The 17,676-nt window shown below is 43.4% G+C and overlaps 2 protein-coding genes across 3 annotated transcripts in view; one reads left to right on the top strand and one right to left on the bottom strand.

Annotated features, from left to right (window-relative positions):
- Positions 1-255: 255 nt before the first annotated feature.
- On the bottom strand, positions 256-14,551 carry HEXD (hexosaminidase D). 2 transcript variants are annotated; one of them, XM_083487602.1, is made up of 13 exons: positions 14,444-14,551; positions 12,393-12,527; positions 11,632-11,741; positions 10,984-11,071; positions 10,510-10,674; positions 8,039-8,222; positions 6,931-7,002; positions 5,207-5,402; positions 4,484-4,566; positions 3,341-3,419; positions 3,082-3,183; positions 2,496-2,585; positions 256-784 (listed from the first exon to the last, which is right to left on the bottom strand). In XM_083487602.1, exons 2-13 carry the CDS (start codon positions 12,489-12,491, stop codon positions 616-618), a joined length of 1,437 nt encoding a protein of 478 aa, XP_083343728.1. In that variant the 5' UTR covers positions 12,492-12,527; positions 14,444-14,551; the 3' UTR covers positions 256-615. The 2 variants fall into 2 exon arrangements, with proteins under 2 accessions (XP_083343728.1, XP_083343729.1); XM_083487603.1 differs by lacking the exon at positions 14,444-14,551 and adding an exon at positions 14,395-14,415.
- A 99-nt stretch (positions 14,552-14,650) lies between these two features.
- Positions 14,651-17,676, top strand: part of OGFOD3 (2-oxoglutarate and iron dependent oxygenase domain containing 3) — a 37,938-nt gene continuing 34,912 nt past the window's right edge. The window contains exon 1 of the mRNA XM_083487689.1: positions 14,651-14,829. Within this exon, the coding sequence (XP_083343815.1) occupies positions 14,738-14,829 (92 nt within the window). The 5' untranslated portion in view covers positions 14,651-14,737. The remainder of the gene's footprint in view (positions 14,830-17,676) is intronic.

The following is a 17,676-nucleotide window of genomic DNA, read 5'->3' as shown; positions in this document are numbered from 1 at the left end:
TGGGTACCTGTGGAATCATGAGCTTAAGTGTGCAAAAAAACCATCCAGCGGCAGGGGCTGTGCAGAGCCAACACCATCTGCAGCCCAGCTCTCATGGCAGCAGCAGGTGTTGGGGCCAGAATGAAGAAACTAAGAACATTTGCTTCTGATCTGCTTTGGGCAACTTATTTCTGCTTCCTTCTTGAGAAATCTGTTCGAGGGCATAATGAGGCTTCCCCAACACACCAGTGGAAATGTTCAAAGCATACTAATAAATGGATTGTGCAACTTTTCAAAATTTTATTTAAAGTGTCTGTGCACAGGTTTTTAAATTGTAAAAGTCTGCAATCAATCTTAACAAATCCATGAGAAATCTTGACGCCTGCTCTCACTTCTACCCAGCGCGACTCTACGCACACAGTTGATTGCTGGTACATTTTCAGAAGAAAGGGAAAGACCCGAGGCAGTAGGTATCTCTTCAAAATTTCTTTTTAAGATTAATTCCAAGCCTGTTAGTGCAACAGACTCATCTCTGCACCTGAAGAGCATCTCCCCGACGTACACATGCTAATCTAGCTGCATAATGCTAGCTGTACCATGCTGGGCTTCAAATCTGCAAAGCTGTCTGTAAGAGTACTAGGATAATTCCTGTATTGCTTTGTCCAGATCATCGACTGTTCCCTGTAGTCTTTGCAGGCTGGGTTGGACATTCTCCTCCATCCATTCTTCTGCAGCAGATATAAAGAATGTCTTTTCCATTGCTGTTTGGAGCTCTTGGGTCACAGTAGTCCACTTGGTCAAAAGCCTAAGAAGAAACCGGCAGCAGAATTTAATATATTGCCATGTGATGTAGACCTAGCTAAACCAAAGATCAGGCTGATTCTTAAGAGATGTTAAAAGTTACTGAAGGCTACATTTAAAGCTTCTACATCCTGTGGGAAGAGGGAGCCTTTCACAATACTGCAGAGAGCTAGTGGGTAAAATCCAGTAAGTATGTACATGAATACACACACACACACACACACACACACTTGAGACACATATAATAAGATCCTACTATTGTATTTTTTAATATTTTTTTGCAAATACAAAAATCTCTACAGCCAAATTAGCCAAAGTCACCAGCAGCTAAAACCATAGCACCTTTTGTGATCATAAAATCAGGTTAATTTTATGGTCTAGATGCAACACACCAGCAGTAGATAGATTAGTAGGAGATTAGTTTATGCTAATATAGCTCGTTTCACTACAGTGGTACCTCGGGTTACAGACGCTTCAGGTTACAGACTCCGCTAACCCAGAAATAGTACCTTGGGTTAAGAACTCTGCTTCAGGATGAGAACAGAAATTGTGTGGCAGCGGGAGGCCCCATTATCTAAAGTGGTACCTCAGGTTAAGAACAGTTTCAGGTTAAGAACGGACCTCCAGAACGAATTAAGTTCTTAAGCCGAGGTACCACTGTATTGTATTTTGTAAAGTGGGGAGAGGGATTGGATGAGAAAGTCACTGCTTGTAGAATGCGGGTTAAAAAGTGAAGTAGCCTATTCACCATGACTGCTAAAAGGTTTCTGTAGTCTCAGGACTTCTTGCTATACCCCTGCAGCTCTTAAATGTTTTGGGGGGGGGGGAAGCTGCACTAGAACTAGAATTAACACAATTAATGGCAATACAGTACAAGAGACTAATCTTTACCTATAGCAAGGCTTCACTGCTGGTTACATAATGTTTATAATACCTGTCTGAGGGTAGGGGTGATGTTTGTTAACCAGTCAGGAATGCTACTTCCCCCTTCCACCATGTATTCTTAAATACGTTTAACAAAGAAGCATTTTCACTAGTTTCTAGGGGAGTGGCTTTTTTTAGTACTACTATGAGCCTTTGGCCTTAGTAACTCGAATATTTGTGAATACAGTGGTGCCTCGCAAGACGGAAAACTCGCTAGACGAAAGAGTTTTCCGTTTTGGAGGTGCTTCGCAAAACGAATTTCCTATGGGCTTGCTTCGCAAGACGACAATATCTTGCGAGTTCCTGCTGGTTTTTTTTCCTCCCCCCCCCCTTTCTAAGCCGCTAAGCCGCTTATCAGCTGATCCGATCAGCAGATAAGCCGCTAAAAGCCGCTAATCCGCTAATCCGTCAATGGGCTTGCTTCGCAAGACGAAAAAACCGCTAGACGAAGAGAATCACAGAACAGATTCTTTTCGTCTTGCGAGGCACCACTGTAGTCCATTACTTCACAGCAGTTCAGCCAATGGTTGGAGTGGCAGGAAAACAATAAGGTTTTAGATCTATTTCCTTGCTTTGGTGCTGTTGGTGTTCTAATAAAGTAACGATTGACTATTTGAGCATTTGTGAATTTGAGTGAGCGAGGTACTTAAATGCACTGTCCAAAATGGCATCCTCAACATGGAAGTTTCTAATGCCAATTGTTAAGAATAAGATCATGAACTTTTAATATCCCTGTCCCAAGATAATCTTCAAAACACAAACTTTGCAAGGAATCAGAGATTTTTAGTTACCTTAGTGCATCTGGCTGAAAGTGATGAATCATTATAGGATGGATCTTCTTCCTCTTTCTGTGGTAGGGGCTGAACCAGCCTGTGACATACCTAAAAGTGATAAGCCATAAATATATGTGGGAGGGGGAATATTGGTTTGTTTTCATTTTTATTACATATCTTTTGTTCTCGTTTTGTATTTTTTTATGTTGTGAACTGCCCTGTGATACTCAGATGAAGAGCAGTATACAAATTAAATAAATAATAATAATACAAAAATAATTAAAGAACATATGGGTGTGAATGGAACTGAAAAGCTACAAGGCAGACTGAGAGATATCAGATACTGTAGGTCCAACTGTAAGATTTAACATTTATAAGAGTAGTAACTCTTTAACATCATGTAAGCATCTAGTAACAAGTGCAGTTAGGATGGTTAAAACGATATGGTGGAATTCCCCCCCCCCCAGTTCTTGCTTATGCAAGGAAAAATAACTTTTAAGTCCTTAAGTTAATACACAGTAAAAAGATAAAACATTTTATGTGGCAATAAGATCGATTATAGCTCTACATGACCGAGTGTCAGCTCCTCCTCTTTGTTCCTCACCTGTTGTTTTCCAGAAGTTCATCCACTGAGGGCTTGAGGTAGAATGTAATTTGTGTCACCAGCGAGAGAATTTCACTTCCCGGGAAAGTCCCTGAGATGTCACTGTTCAAGAAGAGAATTGGGCAAGTGTGAACTTTGTCCCTAACGTATTGGGCCTGATACCCATGGGGCCTGAAAGCGAAAGGGGCTTGCACATTCCCCACTCCCCGTAATATTGCTGCCAGAAATGCTGTTGCAATCTAGAAGTTGGGGCTATTACCTCATATAAGTGTCTATTTCCAAACTGGAGATCCCCAGGGATTTTTCTACATCTTCTTTCACCTTTTCTGAATAGCCACCTTGGGAGGACCAAAGAGAGAGGAATTGCTGCTTTTGTTTTAAGTGTAAAACCTTAAACGGGACACAAAAGTGGCCTAGTGATGTGTGTGTGTTCCTGCATGTATAAAACCCATTGCTATTAAAGGATGAAATTATGACCCTAGGTCACCCAAGTTTAAAAAACATTGTGATTCCTAGTGGTCTTAGAAGGATTTGTATCATGAAGGGTAGGCTAGAAATCATTGTAATAGGTTTCATAAGTTAATGATGGCTCAGAACCCAGCCAGCTATTTAGAACGGAGAAAAGGCAGCCTAGTTTTATATAGATAGGTGGGTTTTGATTTTAGGGTATGATCCCGAGCATAATTTTTTTGAAATCAAGTTGCAATAAAGCTGATGGGACTGGGGAACACAAAGCTTTTGCCCAGCACCACACCTTCTGAAGCTTTTCCTTTGGCCTGTACTATCCAATGTTGCCACCTTGTGGCAACTCACTCATAGCCTGGTGCTTGTGACTCAAAATGTTTCCTCAGAGGAAAGTCTTAACAAGTTAGTCTGCAAGCCCACCTCTGCCTTAGTTGAACCAGCCATGTTTTATGGAATCTCTAATAGACAGAGAGATTATAGCTTGCAGAGGCGGGTGGGTGGGTGGGGGACGGACACAAATATAAAGAACTGTTTTAACTATTTAATACTGTTGTGTATGGGCATTAGTCACGAAGTAGGCTTGACTGGTCTTAGCAACTATTATTATCTAGTAACCAGTACTGATTTCAGATGTGAAAGGCTGAAGGTCATGAAGAGTCCTGGACTCCTTCAGGGCAAATCGCTTTTGCCACTGAAAAAATAATACCTCACAGGTTCTTGTTAATCACGACATGAGACAATGTATGAAGTAAAGGAACTTGGCTACCCATTCTAGAATATAGCTCTAATATATTCCTGGGTAATTAGGGGAAAAACGAATTTAAGTTAAGCAGTTATTCCAAAGGAATGTACAAATTCTGATGCTAATAATCTTGCAGTGTTTTCAGGATCCTGTGCACATGGTTTAGATCTGACTGAGGAGAGAGTAATTCTATACCGTTCTTTAGTGCCTGGAGACATACGGCTAATGATGGGATTCCTACAGGCAGAAGCTCGCACAGAACAGAGAAGTGGTCATACCTAGAGAAGAAAATGCAGAGCGATTCAGTGAGAGGCAATATAAGCAAGGGACTGAAGCGGTGCAGGCATCTGCAGTCGCTCCAGAAACTTTAGGAACTTTATTAAAACAAATCTATGGAGCCCACAGAATGTAAGGAATCTAGCTGCATGTGCTTTTCCATCATGATGCATCTGTGACAGAAAATGAAAAGTTCAGCAGTTTGAGTAAATGCTGCACCTGTATATAAACTGAATTTGAGTCATATGATCTGTTCCTCTTGCAGAACAGTTTATTCTTTTAGGATGAAACGATGAAATGAAAAAGGAAGTCTGGGACTTTAAAGAAGGTGGGGAAGGAGTTGGGGCAAAAAACAGAAAAGAAAATGTAAGGCAGGATACACAATGGGGTGGGAAGCAGAAACAACAGAGGCCAATGGTGAGAGGAAAAGTTCCTCCACAAGCTGATGACTCTCCTTCTGTTTCTGAAATTTCTGCATTTTAAAGGCTTCACCTCAGAATTTATATGGTCTCAAAAAAAGTGTGTGCTGTCCAAGTTCAACTCTTGGCTTCAGAATCCTTCTTAAGAGGAGAGATTCTGTAGTGTTCAATGTATTCATTAATGCTATCGCTCTCTTAATCCCCTTGTGTAACGTTTCATTACCTTTGCCAACCGGTCAGGATGATTCCTTGGATGATACCAGCAGGACTGCTTTCAGCCACTTTCAACCACTTCTCATGGTTTTTAAGGTGGTGTCCAATGAGGGTCAGACACTGGTTCACTCCTGTGGCTCCTTTAAAAGCACTAGCAAACCACAGCTTTGAGAAGTCACACTTCTGGTACTTTTTTATGAGAGTTGCTGGAAGTAAAGGGAGAGACAGGAAAGTCCACAGTTCAAGGGCAGTGTATAAACAATCTTCTGCTGATACACGACTGGGTCCAACTTGTACCAAGTGGAAAGAAGAAACTGGCAGACTTGTGATAAAAAAGGCAATGTTCCTAAATGCAGCTACATTTGCTAGTAAGAATCACAGATCTACAGTGGTACCTTGGGTTACAGATGCTTCAGGTTACATACACTTCAGGTTACAGACTCCACTAACCCAGAAATAGTACCTCGGGTTAAGAACTTTGCTTCAGGATGAGAACAGAAATCATGCAGCGGCAGCGCAGCGGCAGGAGGAGGCCCCATTAGCTAAAGTGGTGCTTCAGGTTAAGAACAGTGTCAGGTTAAGAACAGACCTCCGGAACGAATTAAGTTCTTAATCTGAGGTACCACTGTATAAGGATTATGTATGTTCCGTAGGGTCAGCCTCTTCATTAGCTAGAAAAGTTAAAACTACTCACAACCCACTTATTGTGAGGCAATGCTGAACCAGTCTCAGATTTCAATTACATTGGAGAAAGTAATACATGGATTATTGTCCACACATTACTTTATCTGGTGTGCTCATGTTTAAAACAGATAATTCAAATGACCTAAATTAAAAATGATTAAAATGTCCTATGCTATTGTCTCAATGGGACAATTCTGCTTAGTATCCCCCCCCGCCATTCCTTCTTTGGGCGCTGAAGAATATCTACTAGCACTGTCTAAGCTCCTCTGTCTTCACGATAAGAAATAAGCCACTGAGGAGGAATGTCAAACATCACTTGGCTGGATGTCAAAATTGTGCCTTCGGAATATGAATAAAAATAGCTTGTGATAAGTACATTCCACGTGACCAAACTGGAGTGACTTCATGCCACATCGCTATCATTTTTTCAAAGTACCCATAAGAATATCCAATCAACATTCCTTACTCCCCCCCGCCCCCCCCCACCCAAGTACCCCAACTTTGGTATGGTCTTGACATTTAAATCAAGATGGCTGCTCCCCAAATAAGAAGACAGGTTCACTCTCATTCCTTGACAATTTCCTGTTTCCAGTATCTGCTGTTAAAATGTTTTCCTAAACTTTGCCACTAGCCACATTAGCATAGCTGTCAACCTTCCCTTTTTTTGCGGGAAATTTCCTTATTCCAGTGCCGTTTCCCACTGCTTCCCGCTGCTATCCTGGATTGTTAGATATCCCGTAGACTGTCCCCGGGACAGGTGAAGCTGCTGATCCCTTATTTTCGAGGCTGCTGATCCCTTATTTTCAAATCTGAAAGTTGACAGCTATGCACGTTAGTTATATTCTACCTCCACTGTCAAAGGCCATATGCTTCTGTGTACCAGTTGATGCGAATTGCAAGTGGGGAGACTGCTTGATTCTGTTCTGGTTCTGCTTGCAGACTTGCCATAGGCATCTGGTTGGCCACCGTGAAAAGAGGAGTTATTCTATACTTCAGACAGTGACTGAACGCATTTCCCTTTTTCAAGCAAAGTCACAAAGCAATGCAAACCTTTACTATCCACATCAAGGTCCGGGGAGTAGTCCCAGATCATCAGCTCTGCAAGCTGTGCTATCCCAGACTCTGGAAAGAAACAAATATGACTCATTGTATTTCTCAGTTGTATTTGTGTAGAGATTTGTATAAAGGAAATTGGTTGGTGATAATTTCAAACACCCAAAGACTTAAGAAAAAATATGTCTCGAATTCCCAGTCCCTCCTAATGTAGTGGGCCAATGATAAAGCCCAGAACAAGCAGTACACTAATAAGACCGTAAGTGAGATCCAATCCCACAGTTCATTATTAAACTGGCACATAACTTTCCCTGTGATTCAACACAAAAACTGGAAATATTGGTACATTTATATCTTATTCAGATATATTTAATTAGGCTACGCTAAGCTTCTATTGTAAATTTTCCTGTTCTTCCTTGCCATTTTAAACAGGAGTACTTTAATATGTATATATTTGGAAAATAATTAATTAACATCAATATCAAACAATCTTTCCATTGATGGTTATAATCATTAACAGGTTTACATCCTATAATTTTAATGCAAGTAAGTTCTATATCTTTTTGAATTTTTGATTTCTCCTGAATAATTAAAGTTCAAACCACAGAAATTTGACCTGGCATGGCTTTTTAAAATTAGTATTTGCACTTAGTGTTTTTAACCTATTAATTTTCTCTGAGGATTTGGATCCCGCAAAATACAGCACAGTTCTTTGTGGACATACTGGATGAGGATACTGCAGCAAGTATATCCTTGCTGAGCACCCACCCAAAGTTGTTGAGCTTTGAAATTTTAGGGGAGCACCCACCTTCTCCTCTTCACTCCCACCGCACAGCCTTAAGGGCTGCCGGTATGCACCAAAGTGGTGCCGTAACTCAGTTCTGGTGAGTTCCAGCTGAAGAAAAGCCCTGGTTATAGGGTGTTTTATTTTAAATGCTCAGAGTGCTTCTTTGTGGCATTTGAAAGTATCCACTCCCTCCAATAAAGGTGTCTTCCTTTCAATACATCTGAAGCTAACTCTGAAACCACAATGAATTCTGACCTGCCAGAAATGAATTATGTTGCTCATTTTTTCTGTGAGACTCCCTTTCTGGTGACAACATACCTCTCAGTGTTTTTTCGCTCATTCCCCTCAGCATGTCATCCCACACAATAGGTTTCACTGTAGGGTAGGCTGAGACTACATGGCTGGCCACGGCTTTCATGTGGGACAGGCACAGTTTTTCTATCGTATTTTCCTCTTCCTGCAGCCACTGTTTGGACTCTTCTCCTTCACCCAGATAATACACCTGGAGACACCAACCAATGCATTCTTCGTTTACTGCTATTCTGATAAGCACCATTTAGCAATTCATTTATTTTTCAGCACCAACAACATACTAGTTACTGGCCTGATTCACGTGTCCCATTAAGCTATAGTTTAAAACAAACTATGGTTTGATGTCAACAAGCAGCACGATGGTGTATGCTGTTGTCAAGTTCCCTCTTGGACCTCTCCCATTTCCAGTTCCTACTGTGCCATGGAGGAAGCAAGCGGGAGTCTGACTTGTCATGTTGTCCGAACCTGAGCTTGTGGTTTGTTTTCCTCAAAGCACACGCACAGAGCCATGGTTACCACTTGTGGTTTGTTTGGAAAGAAACAAACCATGAGCCTCGGTGTGGACGTCACAACAAGCCAGACTCTGGCTTGTTTCCTGGTGGCAGAGAACTATATATTGAGTACTGCACAACAATATGAACCACCACACTGCTCGTTTGCACTTTGTTTTGATCTATGGCTTAATATGATGTAGAAAAACAGACAGTTCTCTCACAAGGATATTCCTGCTCCATTGACGGCTATCACAGACTTTGGGCTGGAGCACACAATGCAGTTACTAAAGTTATGCCAATGAAAACAGTTTTTCCTTGACAGCGGATCACTGCCCACTCCAAACTATTTAGAAGCACTTACTGTGCATTCAGGGACGCGGGTGGCGCTGTGGGTTAAACCACAGAGCCTAGAGCTTGCCAATCAGAAGGTTGGAGGTTCGAATCCCCGTGACAGGGTGAGCTCCCGTTGCTCAGTCCCTGCTCCTGCCAACCTAGCAGTTCGAAAGCACTTCAAAGTGCAAGTAGGTAAATAGGTACCACTCTGGCGGGAGTTTCCGTGTGCAACTCTGGTTCACCAGAAGCGGCTTAGTCATGCTGGCTACATGACCTGGAAACTGTAAGCCGGCTCCCTCGGCCAATAAAGCGAGATGAGCGCCACAACCCCAGAGTCGGTCACGACTGGACCTAATGGTCAGGGGTCCCTTTACCTTTACTGTGCATTCAGTCATCCCTGCTGAAAGTCTTCATGCCTGCTAGGCTAGTGGAATGAGGGCTATGTGCTTCAAAGCACTGGGTTGGGATCAATCACCCCAGGGGAGCCATTTTGAGTTGTATTCCCATAGCGATTGTATGCTTTATCTCCATACAACAGAAAGGAAAGGGGGGATATAGCTGAGAGAAATTAATGGGTGGTGTTTGAGAGTCAAGAGGCAGAGGAGGAAAGAGCACAGTAAACTCCCCCTCTGCCTACAATTTTCCAGCTAGCCTTTTTATAAACATTTCTTTGGAGCTAAAACAGGCATACAGGAGCAATAGCGCTCCTGGTGACTTTTACAAGCTGGTTTGGTGCACAGCAGTAACTTAAAGAAGTCTTTGGGATGCTGGCCTTGTAACCTGTGGCAAGATTATAATGCACTGCTATGCCCAAGATACAGCTTTTGGCATGCCACTGCAAGCACCACCTTTTCAGCATCTACAGTCATGTAACAAAAATGGCACATACATATGATTGGGTGGCTATCTCCTATGTGATAAGCACAAATACAAACCCGAGATAATTCACTGGTGGACATTCATTTCAGCAAGTCCACCACATCTACCACAGATTTCAATAGGCCCTATTAAAACGCAACATAAAAGGACCAGCTTCTGAAGCCAAATTCTTCCAACCTGATTTATTCCACTTCATGATTTATTCCAAATTATAATGTGTTGCTTCTAACAAAATACCTGACAATATAAAATAACTGCCCAAAGCTAGGAAGTACAAATGAACTGAAATCAGATCATGAATCCAAAGATTCACTCATTGCTCTGTACTCTAGGCAGCCAAATTCTATTTTCCTTCCAGTGGCCCAGTGATGGCTGAGGAAGACATAGGGGAGCCCTTGTAAGACACCTGTGTTTATTTCCCTATCATTAAAACATCAGGAAACAGTCACACAAGTAGAAAGGTTACCTTCTAACTATAGTAGTTACTAAAAAAAATGTTCAGTATGCAAAGCTATAAAGGCCTGATGCATTAAAAACTCATAGTAAGGATTTAAACACACACACACACACACACACACACACACACACACACACTCTCTTAAGAACCAAAGAATTTCAACCTCTTGTGCATCTGAATAAGCCAGTGTGGATCATGCTATGATGATGTTTATCGCGTGATTAAGAGAATTTGACAGCCCAGCATGTCCAGGGTCAAGGAAGACATCATTAAATGCATTGGAAATGATTCCAGCTCCAGGTCCCATACTATACCTCATCACAGCCGATGTGAAACCATCGAAGATCATCATGCAGCGCTACCACTTGTTCTATCATTGTGTTGACCAGCTTCAGGGATTCCTCTTTATGGGGATTCACAGTGTTGGGGAACATTGCCACTTCCCGTAGGTGACAGAATTCTTTGTGCTTTAGGACAAACTGCAGGAGAAGCAAGAAGTAATGGGTGTGGTCACCAAACTGAAGCAAAAAGGGTGACCAAAGACATAAGCAAAGGACTTCTGCAAGTGATTATAGATGCCCCAGTTGAATAAGCTAGGGCCAAGTAGGATGCATTATAAAAGCCCTTTACTGTACCATCACATGACCTGAAGTCGGATTGTGTCCCACAACTCTGCTCCACTACATTGGTTGCTACTGCACTACAGGTAGTAAAACAAACAGCTCCCCCTTTACCCAAAGCAACGCCCATCAAATTGAAGTGTGTGTGACTTGAATCCTGGCATTTACCTCCATATGTCCAAAGGTCTGGACCAGAGGGACAACCTCTAGCTCATGTAACTTTGCCAGCTTTAAAATCTCTTTAATCTCAGAGGAACTAGAAAACAATAGAAAACAACTTTGTTATCAATGGTATATTTCAACATGTTAAAAATTTCACTGTTTATATACACAGGCAACTCCCTGTTTGTGCAAGGGTTGCGTTCTGGGTCATTGTGCACATAAGCCCATTCCGGCCTGTTCCATGGCAAAAAAATGACACGTATGTCAGAGGCAGCACATCAGTCTGCTGTGTGCAAAATGGCTGCCACCTATACAAACACACATACACACACATATAGGATGTGCACTAACCACAAAATCCAGTTAAGACCCCAATTTGGAACACAGCCCAACTTGGTCCAACTGGCTGATGAGGTTTAGCATATTGAAATCTACTTTGTTATCCCCACCCCAAAATTGGGAAATTAAAAAAATGGCTATGGATCCTCCCCCCCCCCTTGAGGGAGGTATGGATGAAATTTACAGGCACAGTAGCAGGCACAGCGCAGGTTAAACATGCCAAATTACAGGCAAATACATTCAGGGGTTTACGTGCAGGGCAGTTTTTATTCTGGTCAACCAACTGCAATTAGAAAACCTTACTATCTACCTTACCTGTATGCGTCATTTGCTTGAAGTGGTTTCAGTTCCCCATCATAGGGGAACATATCCTCATATTCAAGGAGAATGCCATTTGCACCCAGGGCATGGAACAACGGGAAGATCTGTTGGTTGCACAAAACATGTGAAATATCCAGCTAGTGTGGAATTTAGTTTTGTAAAACATTAACACGTCTTATTTCCTGCTCTCGCGCGTGAGAGATAGCCCTGCTCCAAGCGTACTCCTCTACTCCAATCCCTTTTTCTTTCCTGTCATGTCTTTTAGATTACAGGCCTGAGGGCAGGGACTGCGTTAGCACTGACACTTGTAAGCCATTCTTGGAAACTTTCTTTTGGCTGGGGTAAAAATGCTTCAATAAATGCAATCCTTTTGCTGTATCTGAAACACTAGAATCTGTATGACATAGAACAGAGCCCTTTTTTTGTATGCCTCCTTAGGGTAGTCCACTAAAGCCTGTTACTGCTCATCTTTAAATATTTATTTTTAATTTTTTTTAATTATGCAGTAAGACACCTTAGTTTTTACAGCAGGCATTATCAGGAAGTGGCAGTTTTAAATACCCCTGCTTTAGGGGGTGAAGCAATTGAATCTTTTCATATTGGAGAACAAGACAGAAATGCAATTAAACCTACAACTCAGACTACATGGAACAAGGTAGTGGAAAAACTAAACTCATTGGATGCAACTAAATTCAACCAAATTAACATCAGCAGAGATTCAAATCTCTGATTTACATAGACCAACATTGTGTTACCTCTGCCAGGTATGAGACCTTTGGTGGGGCTCCCTTGAGATCTAAGTGCACCAGGTGCAGTTCAAATGGAGAAGAAACCATCACTCTGTTTTCTTCCATGTTCCAGATGTGAGTAGCAAATCCAAGTGCTTATACCTGGAAAAGAAGGAAAATTGTGAAGAGACTCATTTACTCACATAACTGAACAAGAATATAAAAAAATGGAAGCCTCCCATGGACTAATTGGAACCAAGATGAAAATCTGGTTCCTTATAAATTGCATATTCTTTATTTTCATATAGGCAATAATCATTACTGTGATACACACACTGTTGTTAATTACATGTATACTGCACCTTTCTTCCAATGAGTTCAAGGCAGTGCACATAGCTTCCGCACCATTTTATCCTTCCCTATTCACTCTAATGGATGTTGTTCATTCCCATGAAAGAGAGGTGCATATGCACATTCTCTTACTTCAGCCTTTCTGGGTGATCCTTACATGTCAAAATAATCTGAGCTGCAAACTGACATTTAAGGAAGGAAGGAAGGAAGGAAGGTCCCATAGCTTATCACTGTACCACACACATCATCACACAATAATAAAAAAAAATTATTTATACCCTGCCCATCTGGCTGGGTTTACCCAGCCACTCTGGGCGGCTTCCAACAAAAGATTAAAAATGCATTAAAACATCAGTCATTAAAAACTTCCCTAAACAGATGTCTTCAGATGTCCTCTAAACGTTAGATAGTTGTTTCTTTCTTTGACATCTGAGGGGAGGGCATTACACAGGGCGGGCGCCATTACCGAGAAGGCCCTTTCCCTGGTTCTCTGTAACCTTGCTTCTCGCAGTGAGGGAACCGCCAGAAGGCCCTCGGCGCTTGATCTCAGTGTTCGGGCAGAACGATGGGGGTGGAGATGCTCCTTCACTCACTCACTCACTCACTCACTCACTCACACTTCAGCATTGTCTCTACTGACTATCAGTGATCATTCGAAATTTCAGAGAGGGTTTGTCCCTACCTGGAGACGCCAGAAATTAAACCTGGGGCTTTCTGCATGCAAAGCATCTACTTTAGCACTAAGCTATGGGTTATCCTCAAAAGAGGAAATATTTAAAACAACGCACAGGCAACAACAAGGTCACCAATAAATCCAAGTCCACGTATGATGATGCAGGTAGATACTGTGTTTAAATGTACCCTTAACTTAAATATTCATCAATGAAACTGCTAATTTTGACTGCAAGATGTCAAGCGAGCATTCATGCAAGATGCAGGGGCCAAGACAGTGTGGCATCTGCCCGTTCCGTTTTGGGATCAATTTCAGCGCACGGGACAGAAAAGACCCCTTGCCCCACCACCCATCAATTGACTGGCTAAACACCCTGGCAGCAAAACAAGTTTCCACCTAAAGCCAAGCCCTCCCAGCTGCCACACACGTGACCCTCCCCCCTCTCCTTCCCAGACGTGGCCCATCAGCCACGAGACACGTCATGGGAAACGGCAACCACAGCAATTTAGGATTTAGGTTTGATGAGGCCCTAAGCTACTGAAGGTAATGGGCCCTTTATATGTCCAGCTGTCCTTTGTCAACAACAAATTTCGCTGGTTTTTGTGTTGAATATATGCTATATGGTAATTTATGGACCTAACAGGTACCTAAAGCCATTTGCACATGCAGAATGTAGGCACCTTATATATAGAAATGATCAAAGCAGTGATATTTTAGGGAGCAGGTGAGGCCCATCACTTATATCACAGGAGCCTACACAACACAAAACACTGCTACTGTATGTAGGTTTTATTTTATTTTTTATTTTATATTTTGGAAATGTACATCCAGTTCTTTTTTCTTTAATTTTTTTGGGGGCCCCCAAGAGAGTGGGGCCCTAAGCTATAGCTTGTTTAGCTTATACGTAAATCCTGCCGCAGGTCGCTCAGGCCCCAACATCCTTCGGCTCGGGCTCCCTCTCCTCCCCCGGGGAGCTGCCCCTCTTTGCCGCGCGCGCCAGCCCACCTTCTTCCACAACAACAACAACAGCAACAACAACTCCGCTCCTTCTCACCTCTGCTCCTTCGCGCTCCATTCCGCCTGCAGCCTCGATTAATCTTCCCTGCCCTTCCGCGCTGCTCTCTCTTTCCGTCATCGGCTGCTCCTGCCTGCACATTCTTCCCTCTGTAGCTTCCGCTCCGGGAACGGAGAATGCCGATTGGTCGCTACCTTTCCCCATCTCCTCGGCGTCTCGCTCTCGCGCTCTCCCTCCCTCTCTCCCCCGCCTTCTGCTCCCGGCTGCTTGGAGTGGAAGCTCTGAGGCTGACACATCCTCGCGCCCCGTGCGCAGCTGCTCAGTTCCCGCGCGATGGCTCCGCAGCGGCGAGCGGGTTCCCGCACTCCGGAGAGCGGCGGGGCTAGCGCAGGAGCTCGGGCGGAGGAGCGCCGCCGTCTCAGCAGGTACCTCCTTTTGTCCGGCGAGCTCCGCGTGGCCGCTGCCGGAGGGGACCAAGGGTTGCGAGTTGCAAGCGGAGTCAGGAGGGTGCGCGCGTCTTTTGTCCTCTTCTCCCTCCAGGGGCTGCGCTCCCGGGAGAGCGCCCTCAAACCTTGCCCCCCTCAATGCTAAACGCATGGTCCTCATGAATGCCACCATCCTGCCCGTATATCAATAATGTCATCACATTATTGATAGGCAGGGAGACACTTTTTCCAGTTGGTTTGGCTTCGGAGTGTGTGACTGCGATCCTAGCGTGCTAATCTAGGAGCAATCTTCTGATGAATTCAATGGGGCTTCTTTTCAAGTAACCCTGTGTGCATGGGGTTGGGGTTGTGTTGCGTGTCGGCGCAGGGAAATCCATCCTGAGTGTGGTCCCAGGCCCAGGCTGGGGACAATAAGCAGGAAATACGGCTTCTACTACTCCGTTGTAATCCTATATGAGCGCCGCAACCTTTTTTTTTACCTATGAAACTCACTGGAGGAAGATCCGTTGAGCTCGGTGGAGCTTGCTTATTTCTTGCTGCGTGGGGTTAGGAATGTTGGCTTTTCCCCCAGTTGATGCCTGAATCTTAGAAGGCGTGGCCTTCAGTTGCCTGCCACATGTGGAAAACACTACAGGGCCATACATATGTTCATATGTAAAGTTCAATGAGTGTAGGGTCTCTGTATAATAGAGCAGTAAAAACCAACAAATGTACACACTCACACAAGCACTTGTAGTGAAATGATACTTTGTACTTCTGTTCAGTGTGATGGGTGAAGATTACAGATGAATACATTGGGGGAAAGTGTGTAACTAGTAGTACACTGAATTTGAATTTTCTATAGAACTAACCCCCCCCCCTTTTTGCTGAGTGTTAATTATTTTCTTGAGTATTCTTCACGTAGTACTTTCTTGGGCTTGACACCCCTGTAGCAAGCTTAGTAGCATTGACTCATTGCATTACTTTAGGGTCATTATGTTCCTTTTCTTTAACACACTCTCAATTATTGCCTAGTAGCAGCAGTTGCAGGGTTGGCTTTAGACCAAGGGAGAAGCCTGAAGCTCACTGGGTAATTGTGGACCAGTCACAGATGCTCATCCTAATCTGTCTTGCAAGTTGTTGTGAGGAAAGAAGAGAAGACCATGGGTTGCATCTAACTAAGCTCTATTCAGAATAGACCCATTGCAATTACACAAATTAGGCATGTCTATTTATTTCAGTGGATCTGCTCTGAGTATAACTAACATTGGATTCAAACCCATATTCAAGGGGAAGGACGGCACAATAAAGCATTGAGGGTATGCAGCATTTCTTATAAAAACACCCTTTCCATCTCCACTACTGATTATGTTGATTCAGAGAGAACAGTTGGAGCACAGGTGTTCAGAGTCTCTATGGAATTCAGAGGAGCAGATATTTATAGTAAAGCATGTCTTATTAATGAAGAGTGAATTGTTCGGGATGAATTTTTCAGCAGCTTCAGGCTGTTTTTCTCACAGCTGAGATTGGATGATGGATTTGGAGCTCCATCTGAACAAGGCTTTTGAGTCAAAGGTATACAGTGGTACCTCGGGTTACATATGCTTCAGGTGACAGACTCTGCTAACCCAGAAATAGTACCTCGGGTTAAGAACTTTGCTTCAGGATGAGAACAGAAATCGTGCTCTGGCGGTGCAGCGGCAGCAGGAGGCCCCATTAGCTAAAGTGGTGCTTCGGGTTAAGAACAGTTTCAGGTTGAGAACAGACCTCCGGAACGAATTAAGTTCTTAACCCAAGGTACCACTGTACTTTGATAGGCTTGTGCTGGAGTTCACATATATTTGGCCCATGGTATCTGGTTTCTTCTGTGCCCATGTGTGTTTAGAACAAGGGTGGGAAGGTGGCAGTGGTCAGGCAGAGGGGGGCAGATCCTAACAGGTCACCCTCCAGTCAATCACCTGATGTCAGGTGACCAACTTTGGCACATGCAATTTGAAATCAAAGTCTGACTGTCAGTGCTTGCAAAGCCAGGTGCACAGCACACCACAAAACTTGCCAATCAGCTAATGGATGGAGAGCCGGGTATACAGTGGCTTGCACAGGTCTTTGCACTTGTAGGTACCATTCATCAGCTCTTTTGGCCCAGCTGCATCTCTACTTGCCCTACACCTGACATCATATATGGCATGAGGTGTAGGTTAGACGAGTGTAGCTTGGCTGAGATGACTGCCATGGGCCAAGTGGTGAGGCACAGCAAGCCTAATATTCAGGCCAGAGGTTCCCCACTGCTGGTTTTGAGGGTGAAGATCTGTAAATGGCTGAAATGATGACAAGCCAGTACTCTCCTAGGTAATCTTGTAGTAAGGACCAACTTCTAAATACTATGAATTCTGAACTTTTGCCTGGCTCTTGATTAATATGCACAGTCTGTTTAATAGACTGTCTGCAGAGGTGACCCACAAAGTAAGATTTTCAGTATATCTCCTTCATTTATAGAGTACATGTTGCAAATCATATTTATAGATGCTTGGAATGGAATTTGTCATACTAAATTGACCATTTTGTCAGTGCAAGAATTTTTGCTTGCAAGGTGGAAAGGTGTCCCTCCTCCCCCATCATGCACTGTTCTAGGGTTTCATCTGATACTCCATACTGGATTTGTGGGAGGCCATGTCTGTGTGGGGAGAAGCCCCATTACACTAGCAAGAGTCTTGCGCTGGCGTCTGCTAGACCCTGGGTTAGTCAAATCTAGCCCTCTGTCTACACTCTTAAGTCAGATCACTGGCATGTTCCTCTTGCTAGTGCTCATTTCACTTGCTCCAATAGCCTCCATTTCTGCAGGTGAGG

The sequence above is a fragment of the Podarcis liolepis genome, assembly GCF_965112155.1.
Source record: "Podarcis liolepis genome assembly, chromosome: 2".
In the NCBI taxonomy this organism is placed as follows: domain Eukaryota; kingdom Metazoa; phylum Chordata; class Lepidosauria; order Squamata; family Lacertidae; genus Podarcis; species Podarcis liolepis.
The sequence above is the reverse complement of the archived record's forward strand: the minus strand, read 5'-3'. Positions and strand labels throughout refer to the sequence as shown.